This window comes from Gracilinanus agilis, chromosome 5 (assembly GCF_016433145.1).
Source record: "Gracilinanus agilis isolate LMUSP501 chromosome 5, AgileGrace, whole genome shotgun sequence".
NCBI lineage: Eukaryota > Metazoa > Chordata > Mammalia > Didelphimorphia > Didelphidae > Gracilinanus > Gracilinanus agilis.
Window position 1 is genome coordinate 256,943,162 of NC_058134.1, and position 27,005 is coordinate 256,970,166.

A 27,005-nucleotide genomic window follows, 5' to 3' on the forward strand; every position below is an offset into this window, starting at 1 on the left:
AAAGGGAAAAGATGGAAAGAGATAAGGGAGAGATGGAGGAGAGAGATTTTATCAATTCTTGGTAGCTTGTTATGATTTTTTGCCTTGATACCCCCTCCATTTTTCTTTAATCCTCTTTACCAAAATACAACATACAGGATGAACTTTTGAAAAAGACCATATTGGCTTGCCAACTGAGAAAGGCTAGGAGTGATTCTATTTTTTCCCCTTCAGATAGAAAAAGCTTTGTAGAACACATAAATTCTGTGATTTAGGAGAAAGACCTCTTGACAGATGTGGAGAAAGATGTCACTACTAGTAGAGGAATAGCAGTGGGAGTTTCAGGAGAAAATGAAGAGGAAAGAACATTTTCAAAACCTCATCAAAGGAGATGGAGACAAAAAAGACAGGGAGTTAAAGGAGGACAAATAGAAGGGTTTCTAAGTTCAGAAAGGAGGCCATTCCTAACATAGTTGTTGAAATATAATTAAACTTGGAAGTCTCGGTTCCCAGGGTAAATCACTTCAGTTCTGCCCTCTGGATTCCTAAGCCACATTCAGACATTTCCACCACCTGAAAAGCTTGCTTACTAACTAAACATCAATTTCATTTCCCCCATGCCTGGGCTTATTTGAACCACTTCAGTGGCAGTGTTTTTTCAAGAATATCATTTGTATTTCCATTAATTCTATTTGAACTGCCTTTTCTGAACATCCACTTTTATCTCCCTTTTAATTTCCTCTTGCAATCCAACAAGCATCTTAAGCTCTTGATTTTCTCTTACAGACTCCTTTGTTAGTTTCTCCTACTCAAGGATATAAGCCTGTCATTCTTTTGATTCCTTCCTACTTTTCCACTGGTTTTCCTCATCATAATTTCTACACATCAGTGTTCCACACATGACAATCATATGAATGGGGTCTTGGGAATGGCAAACACGAATTTTCCCCTAACACTTCAGAAGCAGAATACTATAGACTCTATAATTCACATATAATCTTGCATAAGTGATAACATTTAGATTTAAATAAAGTAAAAATGGGTTAATGACTCATTAAAAGACAATTGAAAGGGTATAAAAAGTCCACCAAAATTCCCAACTGCATTAGGCATCTTAAATTATGTCTATACAATATCTAGGAGAAATTTAGAAGTTAATTATGATTCAAAATTCTAATATATATGGAAGACTTAACTTTACAATTGACCACAGATTTATTTTTAAATAGGAAATGAAAGTTAACTGGGAAAAACACAAACCAAAGTTTACTATGATAATGTTAGTTCCTCTCCATTATATAATTGTTGTTGTTGAGTTGTTCAGTCATGTCTGACTCTATATGACTCCATTTTGGGTTTTCTTAGCAAAGCTACTGGAGTTGCTTGCCATTTCCTTCTCCAGGGGACTAAGGTAAACAGATTAAATTATTTACCTAGGGTCACACAGTTAGTGAGTTTCTGAGGCTGCATTTGAACTCAGGTCTTCCTAACTCTGCATCTAGTACTCTACCTATTGAATCACTTAGCTGCCTCATTATATAATACTATTCATTACTGTATTATTCTGATTTGGGGGGGGGGTTGATAATACAACAACCAAACTACTTTGTTTTTGCTAACAAGGTTTTCGCTCCCAGTGGAAACCATTACTAAATGTCCTACCTTTCTAAATGATTTACTCCTGAATCACAGACCATGCCATCAATATAGTTATCAATCCTTCTTTTAAGCCCTTATCATGTAAATAATAATTAATTCTGTCAGAATTATGATATTCTAATGAAAAGGAGAATTATACATGTATGAACTCTGGATCACAGAACATTATTTCCCATACAGCATGAACAAAAAATATGCTATTATTTTGAGTGACATAGCATGATGCATTTTGGGAAATAATCCTAGTCTTATGCCTAACAGGAAAGATTCCCAGTCTTTTATATGATATTTCCAAAGGATATCTGTCTACTCCAGAAGACTGTGAAAAAACATTGTTAACAGCTTTTTTAAAACACACACACACACAAAAAAAAAACACCAAACACCCTTGTAAATGAAATACAGACCAAACTTGATAAACAACTCATGTTACTCATATTAGAATGAAGTATTTGAGCTGAATGAAAGCTTTCAAAAGACTACCTAGTAAGAGGCCATTTTGAGTCAGACCTATAGCTGTGTTAAACACATGGCATAGATACTGAGATTCTTGGAAGTTTTGTAACTTTTGAATAATCTTTACAAGAAAGATGTTTTATTAGGGAATGACTCTTGGCATGATTCATTCTCTATCATCATTGTTATTATGCTTATTATTCTCTGTCTTCTACTCCCTCAGTGGGATTTGATTGCTGACTCAGAAAGGCAATCTACCTTTTGTAGGAAAAATAAAATAAAATGACCCAAAGTGCACATCTGGTTAAAAAAGGCTTTAAAAGTTCATCCCATTCACATTAAAAGTTATAATTATTTAAAAAAAAAGGCTTTAAAAGTCAGAAAGCAACACAACTACATTTAGAAGTTCTTCCCTGACAGTCATTCTCCAGAATCTTTATTCAGGGAACACAAGGAATAATGTGTCATATGCACAAACACCCTCTAACAACTTGCTTATCATTCCCACGTAGGGCAATTGACAAAAGACTGTCAAATGATGGGCTTCCACTTAGCATCTTGTAAAAAATCCCTACACAAGTTCCAGGGACCAAGATTAAGGAACTATAAAGTCTAAAACAACCACCACCACAAAATAAAATAAAAATCCAGCCATTTGTGAAGCAAAAATGAATCTAGTTTGCTCCCATATCTTCAGAGCATGAGGAAAGAAGGAGTCAAATTAAGTCTAGCTCTCTGGTCTTTAAGTTAAATAGCTTTTACATACTATAGAATTTTTATATACTATACAATTTATTAAAAGCGGCATAACACTCAGAGTAAAGTGCTGATGAGGTAAACTTCAGCTGCCTGAATGTCCTATTCAATCTTGGTTTAAACCTCATCTCAGCCATTCAGGCATCTATGAAAGTAGAACTTGTTTAAGGCAAAAAGCCTTAAAAAGCTAAGCAATATGCATATTTTCCCCTGATGACAGTGCTCAGAGCTCTCTCTAATCCCAGTTCAGAAGGTTCCAGATGCCCCCTAAGATAATAATAACAAAATGTATACATATAATGACATAGTATAATAATATAGCTTCTTATAAGAGAATGGAAGCTACACAGAATATCAGAATCGTGTAATCATTAAAACATGTCCACATGCGAAAATGAGAAACCACTGGCTAGGCTGGCTCAATTTCTTTAACAAGTAGCTCCTAATGAAAGTGTGCTTCAAACATTTATAAATTTTTATAAACATGGATTCAAAGGAAGTAAATTTATCATGCAAATATGCTTCCCTGCACAGACCTAAATTTATCATTCATTTCTTTCAAAACAGATTTCATGTTCTATTACACTGAGTTTGAGCACTAGCAAAAGAGAAATAGAAAACCTGACTATAATTTTTAATCAATAAGAACCTATAGGAGAGGTTTGTAACCTCCCTTATTTGTATCACAGATCCCTTTGGTAACCTGGTGAAACCTATGGACCATTTCTCAGAATATTTTAAAATAATTACAAGGAATGCTTTCAGTCAGAGCATGGTGAAAATTAGAATGTATTTTTTCATCCAATTTCACAGATACCCTGAAATCCCTCCATATACCCTCTGAGGGTACATGAGCCTTAGTTTATGAACCCCGGCCCTAAATCAATAACCTTGATGCCAGAATTTACTACTGAATTTGGAGTTCACTAGAATGACCTAGTTTAAAAAGTCTGAACACAGCACAACCACTCATCCACATAATTGTTCAAAATGTCTTAAATGTACCCACTAGGGAACATTTCCTGTCAGAATGTGAAAGGCATAGAGTGAAGCTGACAAAATTGATATCTGCTTCCCAAATGCATTACTAGTACCTGTTAATGTTGGTAGAAGAGGAGATAAATAATGAGGGTAATTAGGGGAGGTGAGCTGGGGCACGGGGAGAAATTTGGGGGGAGGGGACGATACCTATAGATGGGAACAACAAATATCTTTTGTCTTATGTTCTAATCGATTGTTCAACAAGTATTTATTAACTGTTACTCTGTCTAGCACTGTGGTAGACATTTAGAGTACAAGTATAAGGAATGAACACAATTCCTACTCATTCCATGGTTATCTTTGAGAAGCACACAGTGCCCATAATCTCATTTAAACACCATTTTATAGATCAATTGCATGCAAAGGAGAAAAAGTCCATGAAGAAATAGCATAGGTAGAACACATTTACTATCCCTGTAAATCAAAATAGTGAAGTTTTTAGTTTTTTTCCCCCATTCCATCAAGAGTGCCTACTATAGGCAAGAAACTGCATGACTTTGGATTTTGGCACATGGTTTTGAGAGAAAAATTATCAATATTGAAATAAATATTTATGAATAAACTGGGAGCATTTGAATTTAAACAGCTGAAGCTACATGGTTGATATCAAGACAGATTGTCATTATTTGCACTCTCAAAATAAATTTAGATGTTGATTCTCCTTTCTCACTTTTCTAAAGCAATGACTGAGAAAGATAAGAAATATGCAAAATAGTCAACTATGTCGGCTTGCAAATTTGGGGGGGGGGGGAGAAAACTCTGCCTCTGAGTAGTCTATCCACTCTGGAAACCTGGCTAATGAGATATCCTTTGACTTAGAATCGCTAATTATTTAACTCGTTAACAAACCCAACGAACTTACCCAAAATGTCAGTATAAAGCACTTGTTCTAGATCCCCCAGCATGGTAAGTATCACATCTTCATCTAGATGTGCAGTACCTTCACGCAAGCAACTTTCTTCCTCATCTTCTGTCCAACTTTTGCTGCTACTGTTGAGCTTGGAAGAACCGAGGTCATCTTCCGACTTGCTACCTTCATCGCTATCTCCATCAAGGTCTTTTTGGGAGGACCATCCGGCTGGTCCCTTACCACTTGGCTTGCCACCAGCAGGCCGAAGGGTTTCAAGGTTCCAGGCCCCTGAGCTGCCCGTGTGATAGAGTGACTGAACTGACCTGGAAAGAAATCGAGAGAGCGGGTTTCTCCCTTCAAAATCCGCCTCTCTCTGGCTGGCCCTGGCAGCATTTCCAAACCAGTTTGACTTGCGCACATTGGGTCTCTTCTCACTTTCACTGGTGAAGGAGAGATTGGTCAATGACTTTTGCTTCTGCAGCCCCGCACCATTTCTCCTGGCCTCCTTGCCCTTAAACACAGAGAGTTCGGCCGGCCGATGCATGTTGCTTCCAATGTCTTGCTTCCCCTTCCTCAATTCGACTTCACATTCTATTATCTCCAATGACTGCAATTCTAGCTGACCCTTCCCGTTCTGGTCAGCACATGCTATAGACAGCTGACATTTGTCAAAAATCAATCAATCAAGAGCAAAACACACCCCAATACGAGGCTTCTGGCTCCACGTTTGGTGCCACGGAGATAGAGAGCCACCAAGTCTTTTCCCCACATTTATCCTGCTGCCTGAGCTTAGCCACTTCCTTGCTTCAAAATCAGTCCGCAGTACTCACAACCATTTTGGCTGGTATTCCTCGGAAGCAGGAGAGAGTTGATCAAACAACATGCCCTAACATAAAAGTAATCTGCTTTTCCTTCTTTATCCAATCACCGGTCTGCTCCCAACGCCAGGCCCACATTTCCCTCTCCAGCTTCTGCCTTCCAGAGTGCACCGTAGTAGACTCCAAGTGATGCCTGGTGCCTTTTTTTTTTTTTTAATTCTCCTCAGCTCCAGACGGAGCCCCGTTCACAGTGCTTTACTTCAGATAAGCTGACACAGAAGTGCAAGTCCAGCCCCCACGTCAGAGCTCAACTAGAGCTGAAATTAACCGCGGAAGCACCCAACAGCTCTGCACAAGACTGCCTCCGTTTTAGTATTCAACCTGCATTCCCAGATCTATGACTCTTCCTTGATACTGCAGTGGATGCTGCTACTGGCTGCCATGGCAGCAAGCATCCTGGTAAATTAAAAGAGAGAAGGCGGAAGGTGCTGTCCAGTTTGGCATGCCACAGGTTTCAAAGCATGACAGCAGAGCCTGGAGGAGACGGGCTAATATTAATCCTGCTAGCAGTACAAGGAGGTGGCCAGTCACCCCAAACCCCGGCACTATCCTTGTACTCCTCCTCACACATCCATCCCCTAAGTGAGGAATGACAGACTAATTCCCTGGAGCTGCCGGCAGCTGAAGCAAGCAGTTCTGCCTCTTCAGTGTTGGGGTTGGAGCCGTAGGAGCACAAATCAAATCTGAGAGGGTAAGAAACTAAAAAACAGAGCACACCACTCTCCACCTGCTGACAGATATCGTTTTAAAGGGAAACACTCCACTTCATCTTGAAAAAAAAATCTGAATACTGAAGCCATTTAGAAACACACCACTTTAACATTCAAGAAGAAAAATAAAGCACTGAACATCTCTCAGCCTTCTGGGAAAAGGGGGGGTCTGTGGGTGCACATTACATTTTTTTTATATCCTGACTTAATTCCAAAGCAATATAATGTCAGGTCCCCAGTCAAGCTCTGTGTAGCACAAATGATGTTATTAAATATAGAAATATCACAATATTACTTTTAGGATTTAGCATTTATCCAAGCAAGATGGAGAGGGGAGAAAAATATTTTCCACAAACAATATAGTAAAAAAAAAATAAAAGGAATTTCTAAATAAATTCTGAGATTTTAAACATTCACTCTTCTTGTGTTCCCTTAAACGCTTCTAATAATCTGGATCTGGTGGAAACTTTTGAACTCAAACATCAGAGACCCTATAAACCACTGGGTCACATGTTCACCCTGATGGCTAATTAGGGAGGCAAGAGTTAAGGAGCAGTTTCTGGGATCCTTTATTGAATAGAATGTCTCCTTAGTATTAAGAGGCAAAATGAAGAAATAGTCAAGCAATTTTCTGACCCCATTTTTAGGTCACAATCTACTTTTAATACTATTTAGTATTTAGTATTTTAGTATTTAGGAGTACTAGTTAGTATAACTAGAAAATGTCTTTTGTTTCTTTCTCCCCAATAATTGGAGGGAAATATGTGTATTTTCTTTGAGATTGTGTATATATGTATGTGTATATGCATATGTGCATATATACAGATACATATACCATATTCACGCAAACACACACATACAGACACATCCAGTCTCAAAGGAAAAATAAACTGTAAGGCTAACATTTGTATTTCCTACCAAATTCTATTAAATGTGATTTTGAAGCATTCTAAAAAGTTACTTAAGAAATCTACTTCCTTTGAAGGCAGAAATACAACTGTCCAACATGGTGTGCCACATGAAGGAAGGCACCGTACTCTATAGGAGCAAAGCAGAATTGTAGTGGTCTAAACTTGTAGTGGTCTGATCAGCCACAGCCAGACATACTGTGCATTTACTCCAACATAGTGATGTCATTTTAGTCCAATTCCATTAAAAAACAACAACAACCTAACAACCAATCATCCAAAGTGTGTAAGTGAGTGTCCTCCTCCTATAGATGTCTGAAGCACAGTTTCCTGGCACTAAAGTTGAGAAACAGTTTTCAATATGGCTAGCAAATCATTTAATCAACCAGCATTTATTAAGTGACTGCCTTCTGTCAGGCTCTGTGCTTGATGCTAAGGAGACTCATATAAAGAATGAAACAATCTCTAGTCTCAAAGATCTTACATCCTAATGGAGAAAACTATTTTTGTAAGTACATACAGATTAAATAAAAATCAATCAAAACAAATATATATGAAGTAATTCATTATATAAATATATTAATAAAATTATATATGAAAAAGATATGGGGAGTTGGAGGTAGAAAGAGGAAGTTGGAGAGAGAAATTGAGGAAGAGAGAGGAAGGGAGAATCCAGACAAAATATTTCATTGATGTAGGAAATTACAACCAATAAAATTCCCTCTACCAAAGCAGATTAGCAATTTGTTTGTAGTTTTATTTTGCAGTTTGTATCATAAATAGCACTCAAATCCAATTACTGAATCTAAGGCAGACCTTTTTCAACTTTATGACAATTAAGATGAATGAATGTAGCTTTTGATCAAAAGGTGAACTGGTTATGTAGCAGCAGTTGGGGAGAGAGTAGGTAGACCAAGAGCTGTCTTGATGTGTATAGAAAGTAAAAGGACTGGGAAAAACCTGCAGAATATTTTAAGCATGCTCTATGGAAGATTTGTGGGAGTAGATGAATAAAAATTGTTGGGCTGCTGTCAGGCACTTAGATATGGTGCCAATGACTATCCACAAAAAATCATAAAAGATCCTGGCCTGTGGTGGTGGTGTCAATAAGTCCTTCTTTCAGCATGCATTGAACCAAAGTGAGAAAGGAGAATTGAGGGAGAAAAGGAGCAATTCAGGGTACAGGCAAAACTAAGGTATTTCAATGTGGGAATAATTATTCCACCCATACTGTCCACCATTTGCCTATCTCACTTGCCTAATAAATGAATCAGTCATGAGGGAGCAAAGGACTTAGAAACAATTCTCTCCAAAGGGGAGAAATGCTTCCATATAATACCTTAATATTAAATACACCACCATTAACATTGACCTCAAGGTAAAATATCACAGAAAGCCTGGGCACTGTATCATGATCTGAAGGGCAGGGTGCTTAGACTCTAGGAAGAATACAACACAGATCATTATAAAGGGATTGTTGAATGGGGAGGTGGTTGTTTTGAACTGTTAATCTTTTGGTTTGTTTTTTGTTCGTGTTTTAATGTTGCAGGGAAAAATAGTCAAGGGGCCATTTCTAGATGTCAAGTTATCATACTTATTACTTGAAAGTACACACAAAATGTTTTAAGTGCCAAGGATAAAGATATGTTTATCTCTTAGTGGAATCAAAGTTTTCTTTCTTAAAGTGACTTCCTGGCCCCGTTTGACTGTTTAAATAATATTTCTTCATGAAATGTCAGGTCCATGACTATTGAATCTGTGTCAATATTCTACAGTTGAATGTGAAGTCTAGATAAATGTTAAAGAATATTGTTAAGTAAATATTAAAGGCATTAGTAATATCTAATACTATGTATTCAAAACAAAGGCAATGCATTGTGGGAAAAAGAATCTAAAAAGAAAATAAACCTGAAGTAGACTAAATTCATTTTTAGAAGTCCACTTTTCTTTGTACTCAGAACTCCTGATACAAGGGGATGGGTTCTCATAGAATTATTATGGGAATAAATAAGCTGAGATAATAGAATAGGACCTGAAAATTCAGTTAAATTTTACAGGAAAAAGGACTAATATAAATCATAAAAGGAGATTAGATACCATGTTATCAAAAAATATTTTAAAGGAATTATCTATTTAAAGATTTTCATAGTGACATTTAAACAACACAAAACTGAATACAACCAATAGTAGAATAGTAGAATAGCTAAATAAATTGTGATGCATTTGTATACTGGAATAGTCTAGTGTAATTCAGACTAAAAAATAAGATGAACACTAATCAAGTTCTTTATGAAATCCCGTCTGTGAGGGAGATTACTTGGTAAAAATGAAATATGCATTAGCTATGATCACATAAAGAAAAGCACATGAGAACAAATAAAGAGAGAATCTTGATGGGCATTTTTTGACTAAATAGTATTGTTATTTTTAATGTTTAGATTAATTTATAAGTAAATGTTGGCAGTGTCTTCCATATGAAATTATCTTGAAATTACTTTGTATATGTGTATATATTTTTATATGTGTATATATTAGTGTGTATATTCATGCATATATGTCCCTCAATAATATGTCTGACTATGTCACCTACTCCTATTCAAGCAAGTCCATTGGTTCTCTATGACCTCTAGCATCAAATATAAAATACTCCATTTGTCTTTTAAAGAGCTTCATAAACATTTTTCCTTCCTACCTTTCCAATCTTCTTATTTCCCACTCCCCTCTACTTACTCTGGGATCCAGCAATCCTACTGGCTCCTTTGAAATTCCTTGTATAAGGCAATCTATCTCTTGATGCCTGAATTTTTCCCTAACTGTACTCCTTTCTGCAAATGCCCACCATCCTCATCTCTGTCTCCTGGTTCTTGGTTCCTATTGGTCTCAGCTAATAACCCAACTTCTCCTATCAGAAGCCTTTTCTCATTCTCCATGATTCTAGTATCTTTCTTCTAAGATTTTCTTTCATTTATATCTACTTGCACTAATTGATAACCATCATCTCTCTCATACATGTGCAAAATACATATAAATATACACACTTATAGATATAACTGGTACAAAGTTGTTTGCATGTGCTCTCTTCTGATAGACTGAGAGCTCCTTGAAGGTGTAAACTGTTTTTGCCCCTTTTTTTTGAATCCTCAAAATCTAGTACAATCCTTGGCACATTGTAGACACTTAATAAATGTATGATGAATTGACTCAATTAGAAAATGAGCTCCTTGAGTGTTGGGATTGTTTTGATATTATCTTTGATATTACAATTACCAGTGTCTAGTAAAATGTATGTACTTGGGAATGCTTGAAGTTGTATTTATGTCATTCAGCAAAAATTAAGTAGTCTGAGACAAAAAATGAATACCCAAATTGAGCTCTGACCTAAGGAAGAAAAAAATGGGGCTAAATATGATAACTGCTATAAATGGGTGACAACTTTAGATAAGGTATCCTCAGGTTCCTTTTTCTTGAATATCAGGGATGCCCTATATTAAAAACATTCTCTCTTTATACTTATCTAGTTCACTTTATATGAATCTGTCCTTTGCCCCTGACAGTCAAGATTGTGTTTGCCTTTATTTGTGGATCTAATAGAATGTGACACATGACTCGAATGGGACTATATTCCATAACTCCTAGCCTACACAGCCCCTAGTGGTCTCTGTCATATGCTAATATAATGAGGTAATGAGTTTCATCTCTGTATCCCAAGCACTTTTCTTCCCAGGTAACTGTTAACAGATGTTTGTTGAATTGAATGAATAGGACTATCACATACTGGAGAGTTTCTAAACTTAATTCTATATGTTAAAAGATACTTTCACACTGATTTATATTTAAAAGTGGATTTATATTTAAGGGTCTACTGCTATTACACTCATCCTCATGCATATACTTAGCCTTCTTTCTCTTCTGTATTCTTATATTTATCAGCCTGATAACAATCCCCAGACCATGTTATTGCTCCACAGTACCAAATCTTTGTATACTTATCTATTCAAGATTAGTTGAATCCTCAATTCTATGCTCTTCAATAAGGAAATTAAGGACAAATGAGCCTTCTCTGAGGTTACCACCAATGGCAACACTTAATCTCGAAGATGCTGAGAGTTCCCAGGAAATGGATTTTTAGTATCAATTTTAAATAATAGAAAAGTAGGTGATAGAGAGATGATAGACTGATAGAAAAGTGTGTATGTGTATATATACATATACATATATGTATGTGTGTATATAGACACAAATATACACATATTTTCATGTGCATGTGTATGTATAGAATAGTTTATAATGCTGGATTTAGGGTCAGGAATATCACAGACACTTTCTGGGTAGTTCATTTAACCTCCTTGAATCTCAATTTTCTTATCTGTAAAATGGGAATGATTATAGCAGATATTTGACTGATTTTTTGAAATGATTAAAAGTTATAATATGTGTAAAATGCTTTGAAAAAATACTAGTTCATATTATTATTAGATAGTAAATAGGAGGTGTGGGAAGCCAATAAGAGAAAAGATAAAAATCTGAGATTCCTCTTTTGACCCCTTTTGTGATCCTTGTGATTTCTTATTGAAAAGTATTGTGGCCTTATTGGAGAGCTTTAGGTTCCTCGCGGGCCAGCATTTAAAAGGTTAACACTCTCCCCCTTTGGCCAAGAATGCAGCTGCCTGGTATAGCCAAGGCCAAAACCTTAGCAGGGGCAATTCAACTCTGAGAAAAATATTCCCTGACTTGGCTTTCTGATAAGAAACCAGTCAAAATTCAGCCTTGGCCTTGTTCTATTCTGAAGCCAATGTTTTGTGTTTTGATATGACATAATTTATAACTTCTGCACATCTGCAAAGTTTCGGGGGGGTTCTCTTGTGTAAAATGAGTCTTGAAATATATATAATAAACTCCATACTCCTGAAGTCAGAGCTGGAAGCATGAGTTCAAAGATCTTTGTGTTCCGTTATTTCCTTAACAACTAAATTGTCCTTATCAGATTATCAGAGATGATAAATAGATCTCAAGAAGGAGGGAAGAAGGAAAGGAAGAAGAGAAGGAGGAAAATGGGGTAGGAAGGAAAGGAGAGGAAGAGAGACAGAGACAGAGAGAATAATAATTGGCATTTTGTACTTTTCTATGTATTTTTGAAAATTGATTTCATTCAATAAGAATTCGTGGCATGTAACCTCAACTGGACCCTCAATGCTACTCACAATCCTCTTTTATCAGTTTCCTATTTCATTCCCCACAATGATGGTTTTTAATTGTTTTTGTCTTCAAATTGATAACTCCATTTCCAAAACTTATACTAATGTAAGAGGCTTTGGCTCCCCACCACAAAGGACATCCAAAAGATGTCTTTCTATTCTATTCCTCAAAATTTCTCAGTATCATGACCCATTTTCTTCTGTCAGACTGTAAGTTTCCTGAGTGTGTACCATACTAAGTGTTCAATAAATGTTCTTTGAATTTTCAGAAGCAGCATGGAGTTGTGGATAGAGAGACAGCTTGTGAAGGCAGGAAAATCCAAGTTCAAACTCTGATTCCAACAAATATTGGCTATATGACCCAAGGCAACTTTCTTAATATCTCAGAAAACTCAGGAAACTCTCTGAGGCTCTAGCAGGTAGATACTGTTCGGCAGTAGAAGAGGGAATTTCCTACACAGAAAAAAATAAAACTTAATAAAACAAGAAAGAAGGTAATGGTTTTTATATTAAATTATATTGAATATCTCCTTCCCTGCAAAAGAACAGTTAAATCAAATCCTTACTAAGGCTAATTCCTCTACCTTTTCCCTTGACTTTCCTACTGACTTCTTCTAAGAGTATATTCACTACTTCAAGTACTCATTCACTTTCTCCTTCCCCTTCTCTTCTTTTGAATCTCTCTCTCAACATGGTACCTTGCCATCTGTTTTTAAACATGTCCAGCTTTTCCTAATTCTAAAAGAACTATATCAAATACTTTTTCATGGCACTTCTAGACCCGTTAACTACCATTCCATCTCTTGTTTGCTCTTTATTACCACATTTCTTGTAAAAGTTACATGCTTCAAAATCTGTCCTTCCTAATGATTCATTATGAATTAAATTGGCTAAAATATGGCTTCTATCTAAATGTCACTCTATAGAAATAGATCTTTCAGACTCACCAAATCCAATTTAAAAAATATTTCCCCCTTTTTAAATGTACTAAAGCACTAAAAATCATAGACCACCATATTCTCCTGTGTGTCTCTTCTACTTATCTAATTTTTACCTTTTTTTCCCTTCTATCTACTTTCTTGAGTCTTTAATCTCTTCCCAACCTCTTAAAGTAAGTGCTCTATATGATCCTTTTTTTTTGGCCTGCTTTTCTCTTCTATATGTTTTCTATAATCTGTTAATTATTCTGCAAAAGAAGGAAATTTTTTATTTCTACATCTTCAAGAGGAGGCATATGAAAGGCATTTAAAAGTCCTAATTATCTCATCTTGATTCTTTCCACAAGGCTACACTATCCTCTCAATGTAAATGATTTCAATCTCCAGTTGCTAAAGGGAACTTTGGGCTTAGAAAAAAAAAATCCTAGGTAACTTTTGAATGTCTCACTATGGATGGTCCCCATTACCCCAAATTTAAACTCATATTTACAATCAATATATACAATATAGTAGCATAAAAATAAGAACAAAAATGAAAATTTGAACACTGTAATTATAATGACCATACTTGGTCCCACTAAAGAGCTGAAAAAATAAGCTTCTCTTCTTTGGAGGAGTAGAGAAATATGGATGCAGAAAATTTTGTATAGATACAGTGTGTTTTGTTGTTTTGTTCTAAAAATCTTTGTAAGATGGGGGCAGCTGGGTGGCTCAGTGGATTGAGAGCCAGACCTAGAGAGGGGAGGTCCTAGGTTCAAACCTGGCCTCAGACACTTCCTAGCTGTGTACCACTCTCCTGCCATGGAGCCAATACACAATGTGTGTATATATTTTTTCTTTCCTTTTTTCTTTCCTTTTAATGCCTTACTTTACCAATATCCCATCCCACCTAATACTACATTTACCTTCTCATATTAAAGCAAATGCTCTTTGTTTATTACCTGTTCTATATTTAATGGTGATGAGAATCATAAACATTATTTCGAAGCCTTTCTACTATTGATTCCTTCTGAGAATATTCCTTTGTTATAATTCTTTCTTGTTGTGCCTATAATTTTATTTTTGATATCCAATATCATTTGACTCAGATGTTTTCCATCTCTCTTTACAGTCATCATAATCTATGTGTTATATGTGTATACACACACATATATATATACATGCAGACAAATGAATGTGAATGCATATACTGTTTACATATGTGTGTCTGTGTGTATGTATAGACATAACCATTTTCTGAGCACAGAGTTTGATTTTTAACATTATCATATGAATAAAAGAAAATCATTCTTCCCCAATACATTTACACAAAGGAGTCTTATAGTGCCCATTAAGGAATGCCTCTCAGTGCTTATTATAGTCCCTTTGCCTGAATTTAAACAGGCTGATTTTAAACCACAGGAAAAGGAATGAGCTTGTCAGCTAAGTTCAAGGATATTTTAGCATTTCTGCATTTATTCATTTTTTTCTCTCATGTTTATCTATTCCAGCCTAAAATAGAGGAGAACATTCTTAGTTTTCTAACTGACTGTTTTAGTCTTAATAGGAAAAAAAAGTTAATAAAAAGGAATTTTGCACACCTTTTATTTTTAACCTTCCCTTCCTTTTTCTATTTCGCCAGAGAATAGAGTATATACGTATCTCCAAAACTCTCTACTGTACTAAAAATTATATAAGAAAAATTTTAAAATAGAATTTGAAATTTTAAAAATGTTGAATATTTATCTTAAGATCTTGACATATTAGATAAATCACAATTATATAGTGATTTAAGATTTTATAAAGTTCTTTCCCCAAAAGAAATCTATAAAGTAGGCACAGGAATCCCCTTAAAAAAAAAAGACAAGGTTACAAAATACTAAGTGATCTTCCTATGATCACACAACAGATATATATTAGAATAAATATCCAAATCCAGATCTCCTAAGTCCAAGACTATAATTCTTTGCATTACAGCACTTTGTCTCTTTCCTTGTGAAGTTGCAAATTAAAATCACTTCAGGGATGGATTGTAACTGGCTTATACTGTCTTTTGAGAGCTGGTTGTTAAATATTCTGAGTGAGCATTTAAACTTCAGAAATCTGTAAGTATTACAAATTAGGGTTTGATTTGTTGCTTTGTTGGCTGTCTAAACTTAAGAAAGTATTGAATAAATATTGATAATATAAAGTTAAAGTGTCCTGTGCTTATATTCATTCATATACATATAGATATTACTCAAATATCATCTTAAATTTCCCATAGTAGAGCAGGTCTGTCTTCACCTCTGTCCCCTTTAGCCTTTCCTCACCATAATTTCCAGAAAACTTTACACTTTTAGATGGCCAATACTTAAAAAGGTGTATATGAAATAACTGCATGATTCTTGCCTCAGAAATGAAATAGAATCAGAAAACATTGAGTAGAACATCTTAAGTTTGAGATATCAAGCACACCATGAGTCAGAAACATGAGGGCCATAACGGCTCAAAGGGCTGTCAAATTGAATTAAAATGTACCCCGGCACTAGAACAATTATCAATAATATGGAAATAGGTCTTGATCGATGACACAGGAAGAAACCAGTGGAAATGTGTGACAGCTACTGGGGAATAGTGGGTTGGAAGAGTGAGCAAGAACATGAATCATGTAACCATGGAAAAGATTTTTCTAAAAAATAAAAATAAAATGTAGCCAGGCAATATTAAATAAAATAATTAAAGATACAATAAAATATAGATAATATTGCATTTAAAAACAATCTCTGTATGTGATTCAGTAAAACTGAATCCCAAAGGGACTTTAGAGGTTCTTTACTCAAACTCTTCTGCTCTTCTTTACAGGTAACAAAACTGAGGAACAAAAGGATTAACCGACTTGCCCAAGGTAAAATTGGAAGTAAGTGGAGGAGGCAGGATTTGAACACAAGTTCTTACTCTCCAGATCCAGTAGCCTTTTCATGCTTTCATGGTACAGTGGAAACAGTGCTAGCATTGGGATCAGAGGGCTGTAGGTTGAATCTCCATTGTGATACCATATGTGATTGACCAATCTGGGTTTCAGTTGTCCTTATTTATTTATTTTTTTAAATTTTTTTTTAAACCCTTGTACTTCGGTGTATTGTCTCATAGGTGGAAGAGTGGAAAGGATGGGCAATGGGGTTCAAGTGACTTGCCCAGGGTCACACAGCTGGGAAGTGTCTGAGGCCGGATTTGAACCCAGGACCTCCTGTCTCTAGGCCTGACTCTCACTCCACTGAGCTACCCAGCTGCCCCAGTTGTCCTTATTTATAAATTGTGGGAGTTGAACAAAGTAACTTAAAACCACAATCCTATAATCCTCCATATTTTTCCTCATTGCCAACTATGTGTGACTTTCATACCCCAAATTGAGTTTCTGAGTTCTCTAGCTCTGGATTCCTTACTGTTCTGACAGCTTCCCAATTAAAGATATTTCAATTTCTTCTGACAGCATTCAAACTGACTAATGAATTATTTCTTGAAACCTGGCTCCTGAAAACTCTATTTACTCCAAGAGGACAAAGCTGATATCCTAATCAAACCGGTCAGTTCAACTTAAAGAATCTGCAGCAAGAGTTCATCAGACCATCGTTATTTTTCCTCTAAAATTGTATAAGCAGGAATCCAAGCATCATTGAGACTTCTTTAAGTAAGCATTGCATGACTATGATAAAGATCAGTGAACACACACACACACACACACAAACACACAAATACACACATGTCAAATTCTGAGGTTTCAGCTCCCCAGAAATTATTGCACTTACCAGATATCTCCTCCAGGCACTGTTTGGCAGTCTTGCTATATGATAAATCCATTTTAGTAGGACTGGTGCAGGATTCCACAGTGGGTATAGACGTACCTTCATTTTCTGTGTGTGTTCTGAAAGTAAGTGAAAAGACCAGTTAGAGTCCACTCAGTCTAAGGACCAACTATAGGCATCATGACAGATGAGGTCTTACTTTCTAGCAACTAGTACCTGAAAATTCTCCACCAGAGTCAAGAAGTCCTTTATTGCCAGGACCTTCCAAAGCATTGTTGCTCTCAGGAGGATGTAAATAGTTTCTCTATACAAAGACAAGTATCTGAGAGGACTAAGAGAGTTCTCATTTTATGAACACTTAGAGTGCAAGAACTTAGCATGTTTAGCTCCAAAGGTCGAGTAAATGCAGTATCTCCTAGACATTTATCACTTTCAAAGCTTTGACACAAGAAATTAATAATCCCAAAATTGGAATTCTACTCAGCTTTTGTTTGAGAAAAATAGCCAAGCAGAGGATGTTCCTGAATGGGTTTTTAAAGGCACCTTGCAAAAAGGTTTTCCAATAAATCAAATAGAAGCATGGATACTCCTCACTAAAGCCATTTTTCTTTCTAAAAAAGAAGATCCTTTTATGTAACCCAGCCCTCCCTGTTGTGTTCATAGCTATTTATCTGGTGGATTCCTTCAGTCAAGGGTTATGGAGAAGAAAGAAGCAGATTAGGTTCAAAAACACAAACAGAATATATCTCTTCCAAACAGTCTTTATCACATGTAATTTCTGAGATGGCATCATAAATAAATCCAGTGCACAAGTTAAAGTAAACATTGTACCTTTCCTGAAGCCACAGAAGACAACTATGATATACTTGATACCAGAGGCATAATAAAAAAAGCAAAAACACTCAAAATGGCCATCCTTAGAGCTTCTCTTTTCTCACTCAGTGCTTTATAGTTCTGTGTCTCATATGTCTGACACAAAAGAAAACCACTCCAGGCAATGTACTGAATCTTTTTTTTTCTTTTAATATTCACACCCTGCCTCATTTATTGTTGTTTTGGGGGAGTACAAGAAATCTTCAAGCATGCAGTTTTCTATAGAAATTCACTAACTGACTACAAATTTAGCTGATCTATTCCAATATTATAGGTTTATTGATTTGGAACTACAAGAGACCTTAAAGACAATCTATTTCCATACTTCTCACATCTTATATATATAAGAAGACACAGAATCTGCCCAAGATAACACAGACAGCAAGTACCAAAGTCAAGCTTGTATTCCATTCACCTACTTCCAGAGTAGGATCAAAATGCCTTTCCTATGCCCACTCTGAACTCCAACAATTCTATTTCCCCAGTTTCCCATCCATTTGATTTTTTTTTTGCTTCCAATATAGGATTATTATTTTTGTTGTTTTTGCTGAATGTCAAAAACGAGTTAAATCAAAGCATAAATCTTAGGAAATTTCTATTCTATCTATACCTTAGAATATTTGAGTTTCAGCTGATAGTTTCAAAACTTAGAGGAAATCATATAAACTCACATAGAAAGAATAAAACAAACTCACCTAGAGATTCAAAACAAGATACAATCCTTGGGGCAACTAAGTGGCTCAATGGATAAAGAATCAAACCTGGATATGGTAGGTCCTGGGTTCAAATCTGGACTTAGACATTTCTCAGATATGTGATCTTGGACAAATCTCTTAAACCCCATAACCTTTCCCTTGCCTTTCTTCTGCTTTAGAATCAATACACAATTTAACAAAAAAATAAAATGATGATCCGGTCCAACAATATATTTCAATTCAGCCAGACAAAGCATAGTGCTAGAGATGGCTTACAAATGGGCAAACAGCCCCTGTACTCAAGAAAACATATGTTCTAGTAGATTCTGAATACTACTTGGTAAATTCTGTCTTGTTCCTTCTCAGTGCTATTTAGTGGGATGTCTTTAAGAATGAAAGATGGCAAAATGTGCCAAAAGCTCAGCCTCTAGTAGGGCACAAGCATGATTCTGTTATTAACATGGATCATTGATTGGGGCTGAATTGATTAAGAAACAAAGACTTGGATTTCCAATTATAATGACATAGTTTTGTCTTAAGGAAGAGATGAGGAAATGGACTTCACACTCACTTTAAGGAGGTTAAGAACTAGAGAATAGGAACTTTCCTTACACCATCAGTGTTGCTGATGAATTAATTGTTGCTCTCTTTTCATTTTTATCCCTTATTGTAAGAGATGGCTTGCTGGGGAAGGGAATAGTGAAAAGACATTCAAAAATGAAGGTGATATTAAGACAAAAGATATCAGTGAACATTTAGAGGGGAAGAAAGGGAGAGAGGGAAGGATGATGGAAGAAAGAAAGAATGAAAGAAGGAAGCAAAGACTGTATATCAACTTATTCACAATTAATTTCTTGGCCACGATTTTTATGTGAAGCATTTACTAGATATTATAGAGGATACAAAGAAACAGGACCTCCAATTCATAAATGTTTGCCAAGTACCTACTATGTGCCTGGCACTGTGCAAAGCATTTGGGATACCAATAGAGGCAAAAGGCAGTCCCTGCTCAGAAGGAGCTCATGTTATAATGGGGAAGGTAGCACGCAAACAATATATATAAAGAAAGCTATCCATAAGATAAATGGGAAATAATTTACAGAAGGAATGCCCAATAAGAATTATCGAGCCATGAAGTGATGGTTACTGTTCTCTCCAAATAACTAATATCACATACAAGAAAAGTGGGACTATTTTTATCTAGATCTAGATGAGAACAGAGAACTCTCAGTCAGTAAACTCCCACGATGTATGCTCATAGGAGCAACTTTTATTCTTAAAAAGCTGCCTAGGGTGCTTGGGCTCTCTGAGCCAGGATGAGTCAGAAGCAGGAGTTGAAACCAGGTCAGTCCGGACCCCAAGACAAATCTTTTAAAAACCGTATCCCACTTCCTCTCCTAAAGCAATATCAAGCTCTACATTTGCTGATATGTCCTTATTTACAATTTGCTGGAATTTTGAAGGAGGAGAGCACAGCATCAGATGGTATAACCATGTCCTTCTTTCTTCTCCTTACACAGCCCTCATGTGACTGAGAGTTCCACTATTCTTCTCTAGATAATCTTTAGACTTTAGGGAAATGGAAAATATCTTCTCCTTGCAAAAAAAATCAATACTTCTGCTCAAGGAATGCTTAAGTTCCTTAAGGTCTTAGACTCCCTAAGCTTCAAAAGCTAGCTAATATCAAAACTCCAAAGATGGCCTTTTAATTTCCCTGGTTCCCTTGTAGGCAAGAGTTAGCTTAACTCACTTTTTGCAGGAGTCCTTCCTCAAACCCCTCTCTGCTAATGCTTCACTTCTAGTTCCTTCCATTACTTTATGTATATATTCTGTGTCCCTAATTATTGTCCTGTTTTTCTCTCCTTTTAGAAAGGGAGCTACATGCTGCATAAAAACCCTAACTCACTAGTTGGTTTGTCTTCGTTCCCCAGTGGAAGTGAAATATTGAGCATTAAAGTTCACTTTTTATAAATGCATACAGGCAAGGAGAGTCCTTGCCTGCTAATTGGGAGAAAACAACAATGGACTTTTAAGGTCCTGAGTCAGTCTGTCAGTTAATAAATATTTATAAACTCTAGCTATGAACCAGACCCTGAGCTAAGGGCTAGAGATACAAAGACAAGCAAAAAGACCATCCCTTTCTCCAGGTAATCTAGCTTAACACTGTCAAACATTTGCTTTGTCTGTGAAAGATTAATCCTTCTACAACACTTAAACCTTGACATAATACCAGAACACTTTTTTTTCAGATTAATCTCTGGATGAATAATTTGGTTAGAAGGATGTAGAAGTTGTAACTAGAAATATAACAGGTGGATACCAATCACACAATGAGAAACATAGTCCCTTTATCTTGCCTTTGAGAGGCAGGATGAAAGTCATTGAAGAGCCAGTCTGCAAACCAGTTCAAATTTTACCCTAGACATGCATCCAGGCAAGGAGAGTACTCAAGGGAAAAAAAAAGTGGAAGGAGAAAAAAAAACAACTGAGAGAAAAAGGCAGAACACCTTAGCCAGGTAATCATCTCCCTAAAAATTGTTGTTTTTCAATCATTTTTCAGTCATGCCTGACTCTGAATGGCCCTGTGTAGGTTTTCTTAGAAGAGATACTGGAGTGGTTTGCCATTTCCTTCTCTAACTCATTTTACTGGTAAGGAAACTGAGGTAAGCAGGATTAAGTGACTTGCCCAGGATCAAACAGATGTTATTTGCCTAACATCAGATTTGAATTCAGGACATGAATCTTTCTGCCTCTAGTCCTGGAACTTAACTTTATTCATTTTGCCATTTAGCTGCCCAGAAGAACACTGTCAGAAAATTAGAATGGAGCAAGCAGAACTTATTGATTCTGAGCAATAATGAGAAAGAACAAAAACCAAAAGAGTAAAAGAACAGGAGAAAATTAAAATATCTACTATATAAAAAACAACAGACATGAAAAAATGGGTCAGAGGAGAGAGAATTTAAGAACTCTAGGACTCCTTGAAGACCATATTCCAATAAAAAACCCTAGGTATCTTAGGTTGAGGAATTATAAGTGAGAACCACTAAGATTAGAACCAGAGAACCAAAAGGAAAACAGAAAGAATCAAATAACCATTCACCCACAAAAAAATATTAAGTAAAAAATTTCCTGGAATATCATAGACAAAATTTGAGCTTTGAAGTCAAAGCAATTACATTGTAAGTATCCAAAAAGACTTTAAGAACCAAAGAATCAGATTCAACATCACCCTAGACTTGGCAATAACTACTCTAATAATCAGAGAAAATTGTAAAAATGTTATTCTAAAATGCAAAAGATAAAGGAATATATTACATACTTTAAAAATAATCTGTACTAAAAAAAGATTTGTTTTAATTTTTTTCTCTTCTTTATATATGAAAACATTTGTTCATGTTTGTTAAGTTTCTGTAAAATGGGGGGAATAGAGAGTGAATAAAATATTTTCTAAAAGCTAGCCCTCGCTTGTTGTTTGAAAGAATCCCTTTCCATCTCCAGGGTCAGGAAGCCCATTCCTACCATTCACACAAGGAAATGCAGAGTTATCAAGATGGAGTCAAACTGCAGTGAAGCCCATCATTGTTTGATGAAGCCAACTTCCAACCATAGCTTCCTGAAAGGATTTTCCCTGCAAAGTTTTCTTGTGGACAGGCAGAGAGAGTCAGTTGTATTCTACTCCCCAGATCCCTTTCTAGTATTTCTCTGCATTCCATCTCAAAATACTGCTGTGTGAGGGAGTTTTCACTGCTGCAGGACACACAACCATATTTCAAAACTGCAATAGCAGTCAAGCTCCATCCTATGGCAAGAATTCAATATGCTTCAGTTTGTGCTGATGTTCTATTCTGCTCCAGTCCACATAAAGCCTCAATTGCAGCGGAAACTGTTAATGATAGCCAAAGGGTTTACAGATACCTTATCTGCATGACTGTAATAGGCTATACATTTTAGAGTTTCTGCTTGTACCACTCTATGCTCTTTCTCTAAGAGAAACAGCCAGATCTAGCAATCCAAGCATCCTTGTAAATGATTATTTAGTAATGTTTGCCTTTATTATCTTTTCTGAGTGTGGAATATTCAAATGTGAATTTTCCCCAGTTCAGATACAGCTATATTGACAATTCATTTTCTGGACAGAATGCTCTTTAAGAGGAGATTGTTCAAACAGCATACTCTTTGGGGAATCAGTCTTGTCTCTCATCTGAAATAAGCTGTTCTGGGCTTAGCAAGATGAAAGTCATGAAGCTCAGAAGGGTCTTGACCTACTTGTTATAATTAGGGTAGAAGTTCTGGCACGTGTTTGAAAATCACAGAACTTTAAACTTGAAAATTTGTCGGAATCTGATTCCCTATAATCTAGTCAAACTCTGTGATTCTGATCTACAACTTCTATATGTGGTCATCCAGCCTTCATTTGAATAATACCAGGACTTTATTTCACTTTCTTTACATACACACAAGTAAGCATGCTTTACATTGGACCCTTAGAGGCCACCCAATTGAGTAAGCTGAGGTCCAGTGAGATGAAATAAATTTCCTCAGATATTCACAGACATGTATTATATCTATAGGCAGTACATACAAGCATCATACTATGTATTGTGAGTATATATGTACATATATATACACACACGTGTGTGTGGTGATCAATAAAGAGTTGATCTAGAAGAGGCAACAGAGGAAATATTTCATTACAATGGTGGAAAGATTTTGATGCTTGAGGGATTTCCTCTACCAAGGAAATCAGAGACGTCATATGAATATTATACCTACCAACACAATTACCTTATATTTTATGTATGGGTATGAATTTTCTTATAATATGACATAATGTAGAAATGGTTTTCTTTAAAGACACACTGGCATAAGAGGCTTATATGATGAGTTTGGCATCCAGAAATCATGGGTTCAACTGACTATATGAACCTTGGCAAAACATTAACCCATCTAAGTGGTTTCAATGGAGAGATTGCTAGTCCTGAAGTCAGCAAGATCAAAGTTCAAATCCTACCTCAGAAAATAATTAGCTATATATCCCCAGGGAAGTTACTTAACTTCTATTTGTCTCAATTTCCCCAACCATAAATAAAGATAATAATAAAACCTACCTCCTATCACAGCAGTCTAGGTATCAGGAGCATCAAATGTCTGTTTCCTTCCTTCATTCCTTCCCCAAACAAATATCTAACTTTATTTCTAGGTATATTGCATATCTGCCTCAGTGGAGATAGTTTTCATACTAAGATATCCCCAAAAAGATGAAATCGTAAGTCTAAACCAAAGAAAATCACTAACTTAAATGTTTCAGTAGGAAAACAAAGTATAGGTGTGTACGCCACAGTATCTATCCCTAAATTCAGCCTTGTCACCACTTTTCCATTTTCAGATTTTAACTTAATGTTGAAAAATTCATAACACAAGTAGAAAAGGCTGAACTGTAGATTTTATTGTTCTGCGTTGTCAGCTAAGAAGTCTGAACTGCAATTTGTAGGAGCCTGACAATTTTTGAATTGATCATAGATGAGGTCAGAGATAGACTGAGCCTTTTGCCACTTGAGATGTGAATTTTTCCCACACAATGGTTTTTCCTTTGTCAATTATAGTAACTGAAAACAATTTCAATAGCTAAGCATCACTTTTGTGGATTGGTGCCCAAAATTTGCATGGGTTGGCCATTTGATGGAAAAAAAAAGAACAGAAAAATTGCCTGGCACAAGCAACTATCCAAGAAAATCTTTGTTGCTGAGTTGACAAATACTGTCTTTTCTCCTTGGATTCACATTTCTCAACAAAGTTATTTTATGGTAATTTGAAATGACTGATGCTTATAAAGGAGACGCTTAAAATTGACAGGTACACAGGTTATATATACAGTATGTTGTGTTTACATAAACCTTAATAAAATATCATTGCTTTCCCTTTTATTTTAGAAGAAATATCTGTAATATAGCAATATTGAATTTTGTTTTCTTATCTACCTACACATACTCAAGTCAGTCAGACTCATGTTCTGATTCATTTTTGGGGGGAGGGGTTGTTCATATCACTATTGACTATGGGACAACCATTGGCACAGTATTGTTTAAATAAAATAGCCTTCCCAAGAGCTTGAAATACCCTTGCAATACCCTTGAAAAAATAAATGCAGAAAATAATAAAATATATTTTGGTTGAAACTGGGTAATGGAGTTCAAGTGCAAAAAAAAAATCTTTTGTTTTTTGTTTTTTTTTGTTTTCAAAACCAAATAAGGGAGATCCAGTAATAGGTGCATTGCTAGCCTCCTTCAGAATTTCTTCCAAGTACTAGGGTAGAAAGTGAATTTTCATTGTGTTACCTCTATATTTAACTCTGATTGAACAGAAATGAAAAGGGAATTAGAGTCTCAATGTTACATAAAATATTTAAGGCACCTATGATGAGTAGTCCATAGAATCTAGGGCCCAAAGACAGAAAAATCTGAGATCAATACTGGCCCTTAGACATTTATTAGCTGCATGACTTTGGGTAAGTCGTTTAAGCTTGTTTGTCTCAGTTTCCTCATTAGTGAAATAGACTGGAGGAGAAAATGGCAAACTACTCTATCATCTTTGCCAAGAAAAGCCCAAAAGGAATTTTAAGGAACTAGATAAAACTGAAAAATCACAAAACAAACCTCTGGAGAAAAGCAGTTAGTATAATTTAGTTAACAGAGTTCCAGCCAGTTGAGATGATCTGGGTTCAATTCTTACCTTCTACTCATACTGAGTGTATCTTGGAAAATAAACATTTTAACTCATTGTGCCCAAAGCAGATCTCCAAGATCTCCAGTTTGCAGAACAGTGGCTGATTTTCATTGGCATAAATCTACCATTCCAGTGTAATGGTTACCTGTTCACACACTACATGATCCAGTCCAGTGGGCCAAATTGATGTTCTCACCTACATTTCATCTACTGTCTCCATGCCTTTGCACTTGCTGGAATGTGTGTTCCCCATCTTTACCAATGCCTCTCAGAATCCTTTGTTTTGTTCCTAGGTCAGCATAAATGTTGTCTTATATATGAAGCTTTTCCTAATTCACAACCTTTCTTCAAAAATAAAGTTAAAAAATCACCTCATATTCATGTCTATTTTTATATGTGAATACTATTGATATTTCCCCCATTAGAATGTAAATTTCTCCAGAGAAAGAGCATTTTTCATTTTCTTCTCTTTTCCTTTTCCTTTTTTTTTAAATTCTTTCAAACCAAGTATTGGTTCTAAGGCATAACAACTATAAGAGCTAGGCAATTGGAGTTGAGAGACTTGCCCAGGATCACACATCTAGGAAGTGTTTGAGAACCGAGGTCCACCTATCTCCAGTGCTGGCTCTCCATCCACTGCCCTCCTAAAGAGTATTTTACAATACTGTCTTTGTAATAGTGTCTACTGGTTAGTAGAAGCTTAATGAATTTTTATCAATTGGGAGATCAATTGGTGGAAAGAGTTTTCTGAAAGAATAAAGAGAGCCTTTGCCATTTCTCACTAGAAAGCTTATTACAACAATGAAATAATAGCTCTATGAAAGAAAAACAAAGCAAATAAAAGTACCTTTCAGGAACTTGGCCAATTTCGGAGACAGCTTCCACTCAAGAATCTCAAGTTTTGGACACGGTATCCAAAATTGGTTTGAAACATGAAAGTCACTCAAATAATTCACTCACTAAAGATGTAGTCCCTATTCCCAACATATCTATGTGCCTACTGTATAATTAGAAATCTTGTACCTTTGGACTTCATCTCCCAGCATCCCTTTCCCTTCGTCCCCATGTTTGCATCCTTTCATAATGTTTATAATTTTGCTATAAGCCCTCCCTCTCGTTCTCTTCTTTCTCTACAGCTGAGTTAGCTCCCTTTTTACTCTAGCTTTTTACTTTAGTTATTATTAATAAACTTTATAAAATATATACTTGGAGCACTTGGATATTAATTTTTAATCTTACACTACCCTACCAATTCGTCTGCTTTCTGTCATATATGCAGCTGTTATTGGTTAGTCACTCAAACTTTCTGTATCTTGGTTCCTAAGTCTAGAAACTATGAGCTAAGTCATAGATCTGTTACATTGTGCTTGTAGGGGAAATTACCACAAAGGATGTTTCTTGGTACTGACAAAAGTTGGAGATTTCCCTAGCAGCAATCCATCACTTGACAAAAGAGATGAGAAAAAAAGCATAGGCTTCCAAGATGCACATTTTAAAGTACCGTTATGAAGTCCTAATTCTTACACCATTTATAACATAAAAATAAAATACTTCATGTATGCAATGACAATTTTTTA

The 27,005-nt window shown here is 35.9% G+C and overlaps 1 protein-coding gene across 1 annotated transcript in view; it reads right to left on the reverse strand.

The window, feature by feature from the left end:
• NAV3 (neuron navigator 3) overlaps window positions 1-27,005 on the reverse strand; it is a 454,139-nt gene that overhangs the window by 211,418 nt on the left and 215,716 nt on the right. The window contains exon 9 of the mRNA XM_044679183.1: window positions 17,138-17,253. Coding sequence (XP_044535118.1) covers window positions 17,138-17,253 — 116 coding nt within the window. The remainder of the gene's footprint in view (window positions 1-17,137; window positions 17,254-27,005) is intronic.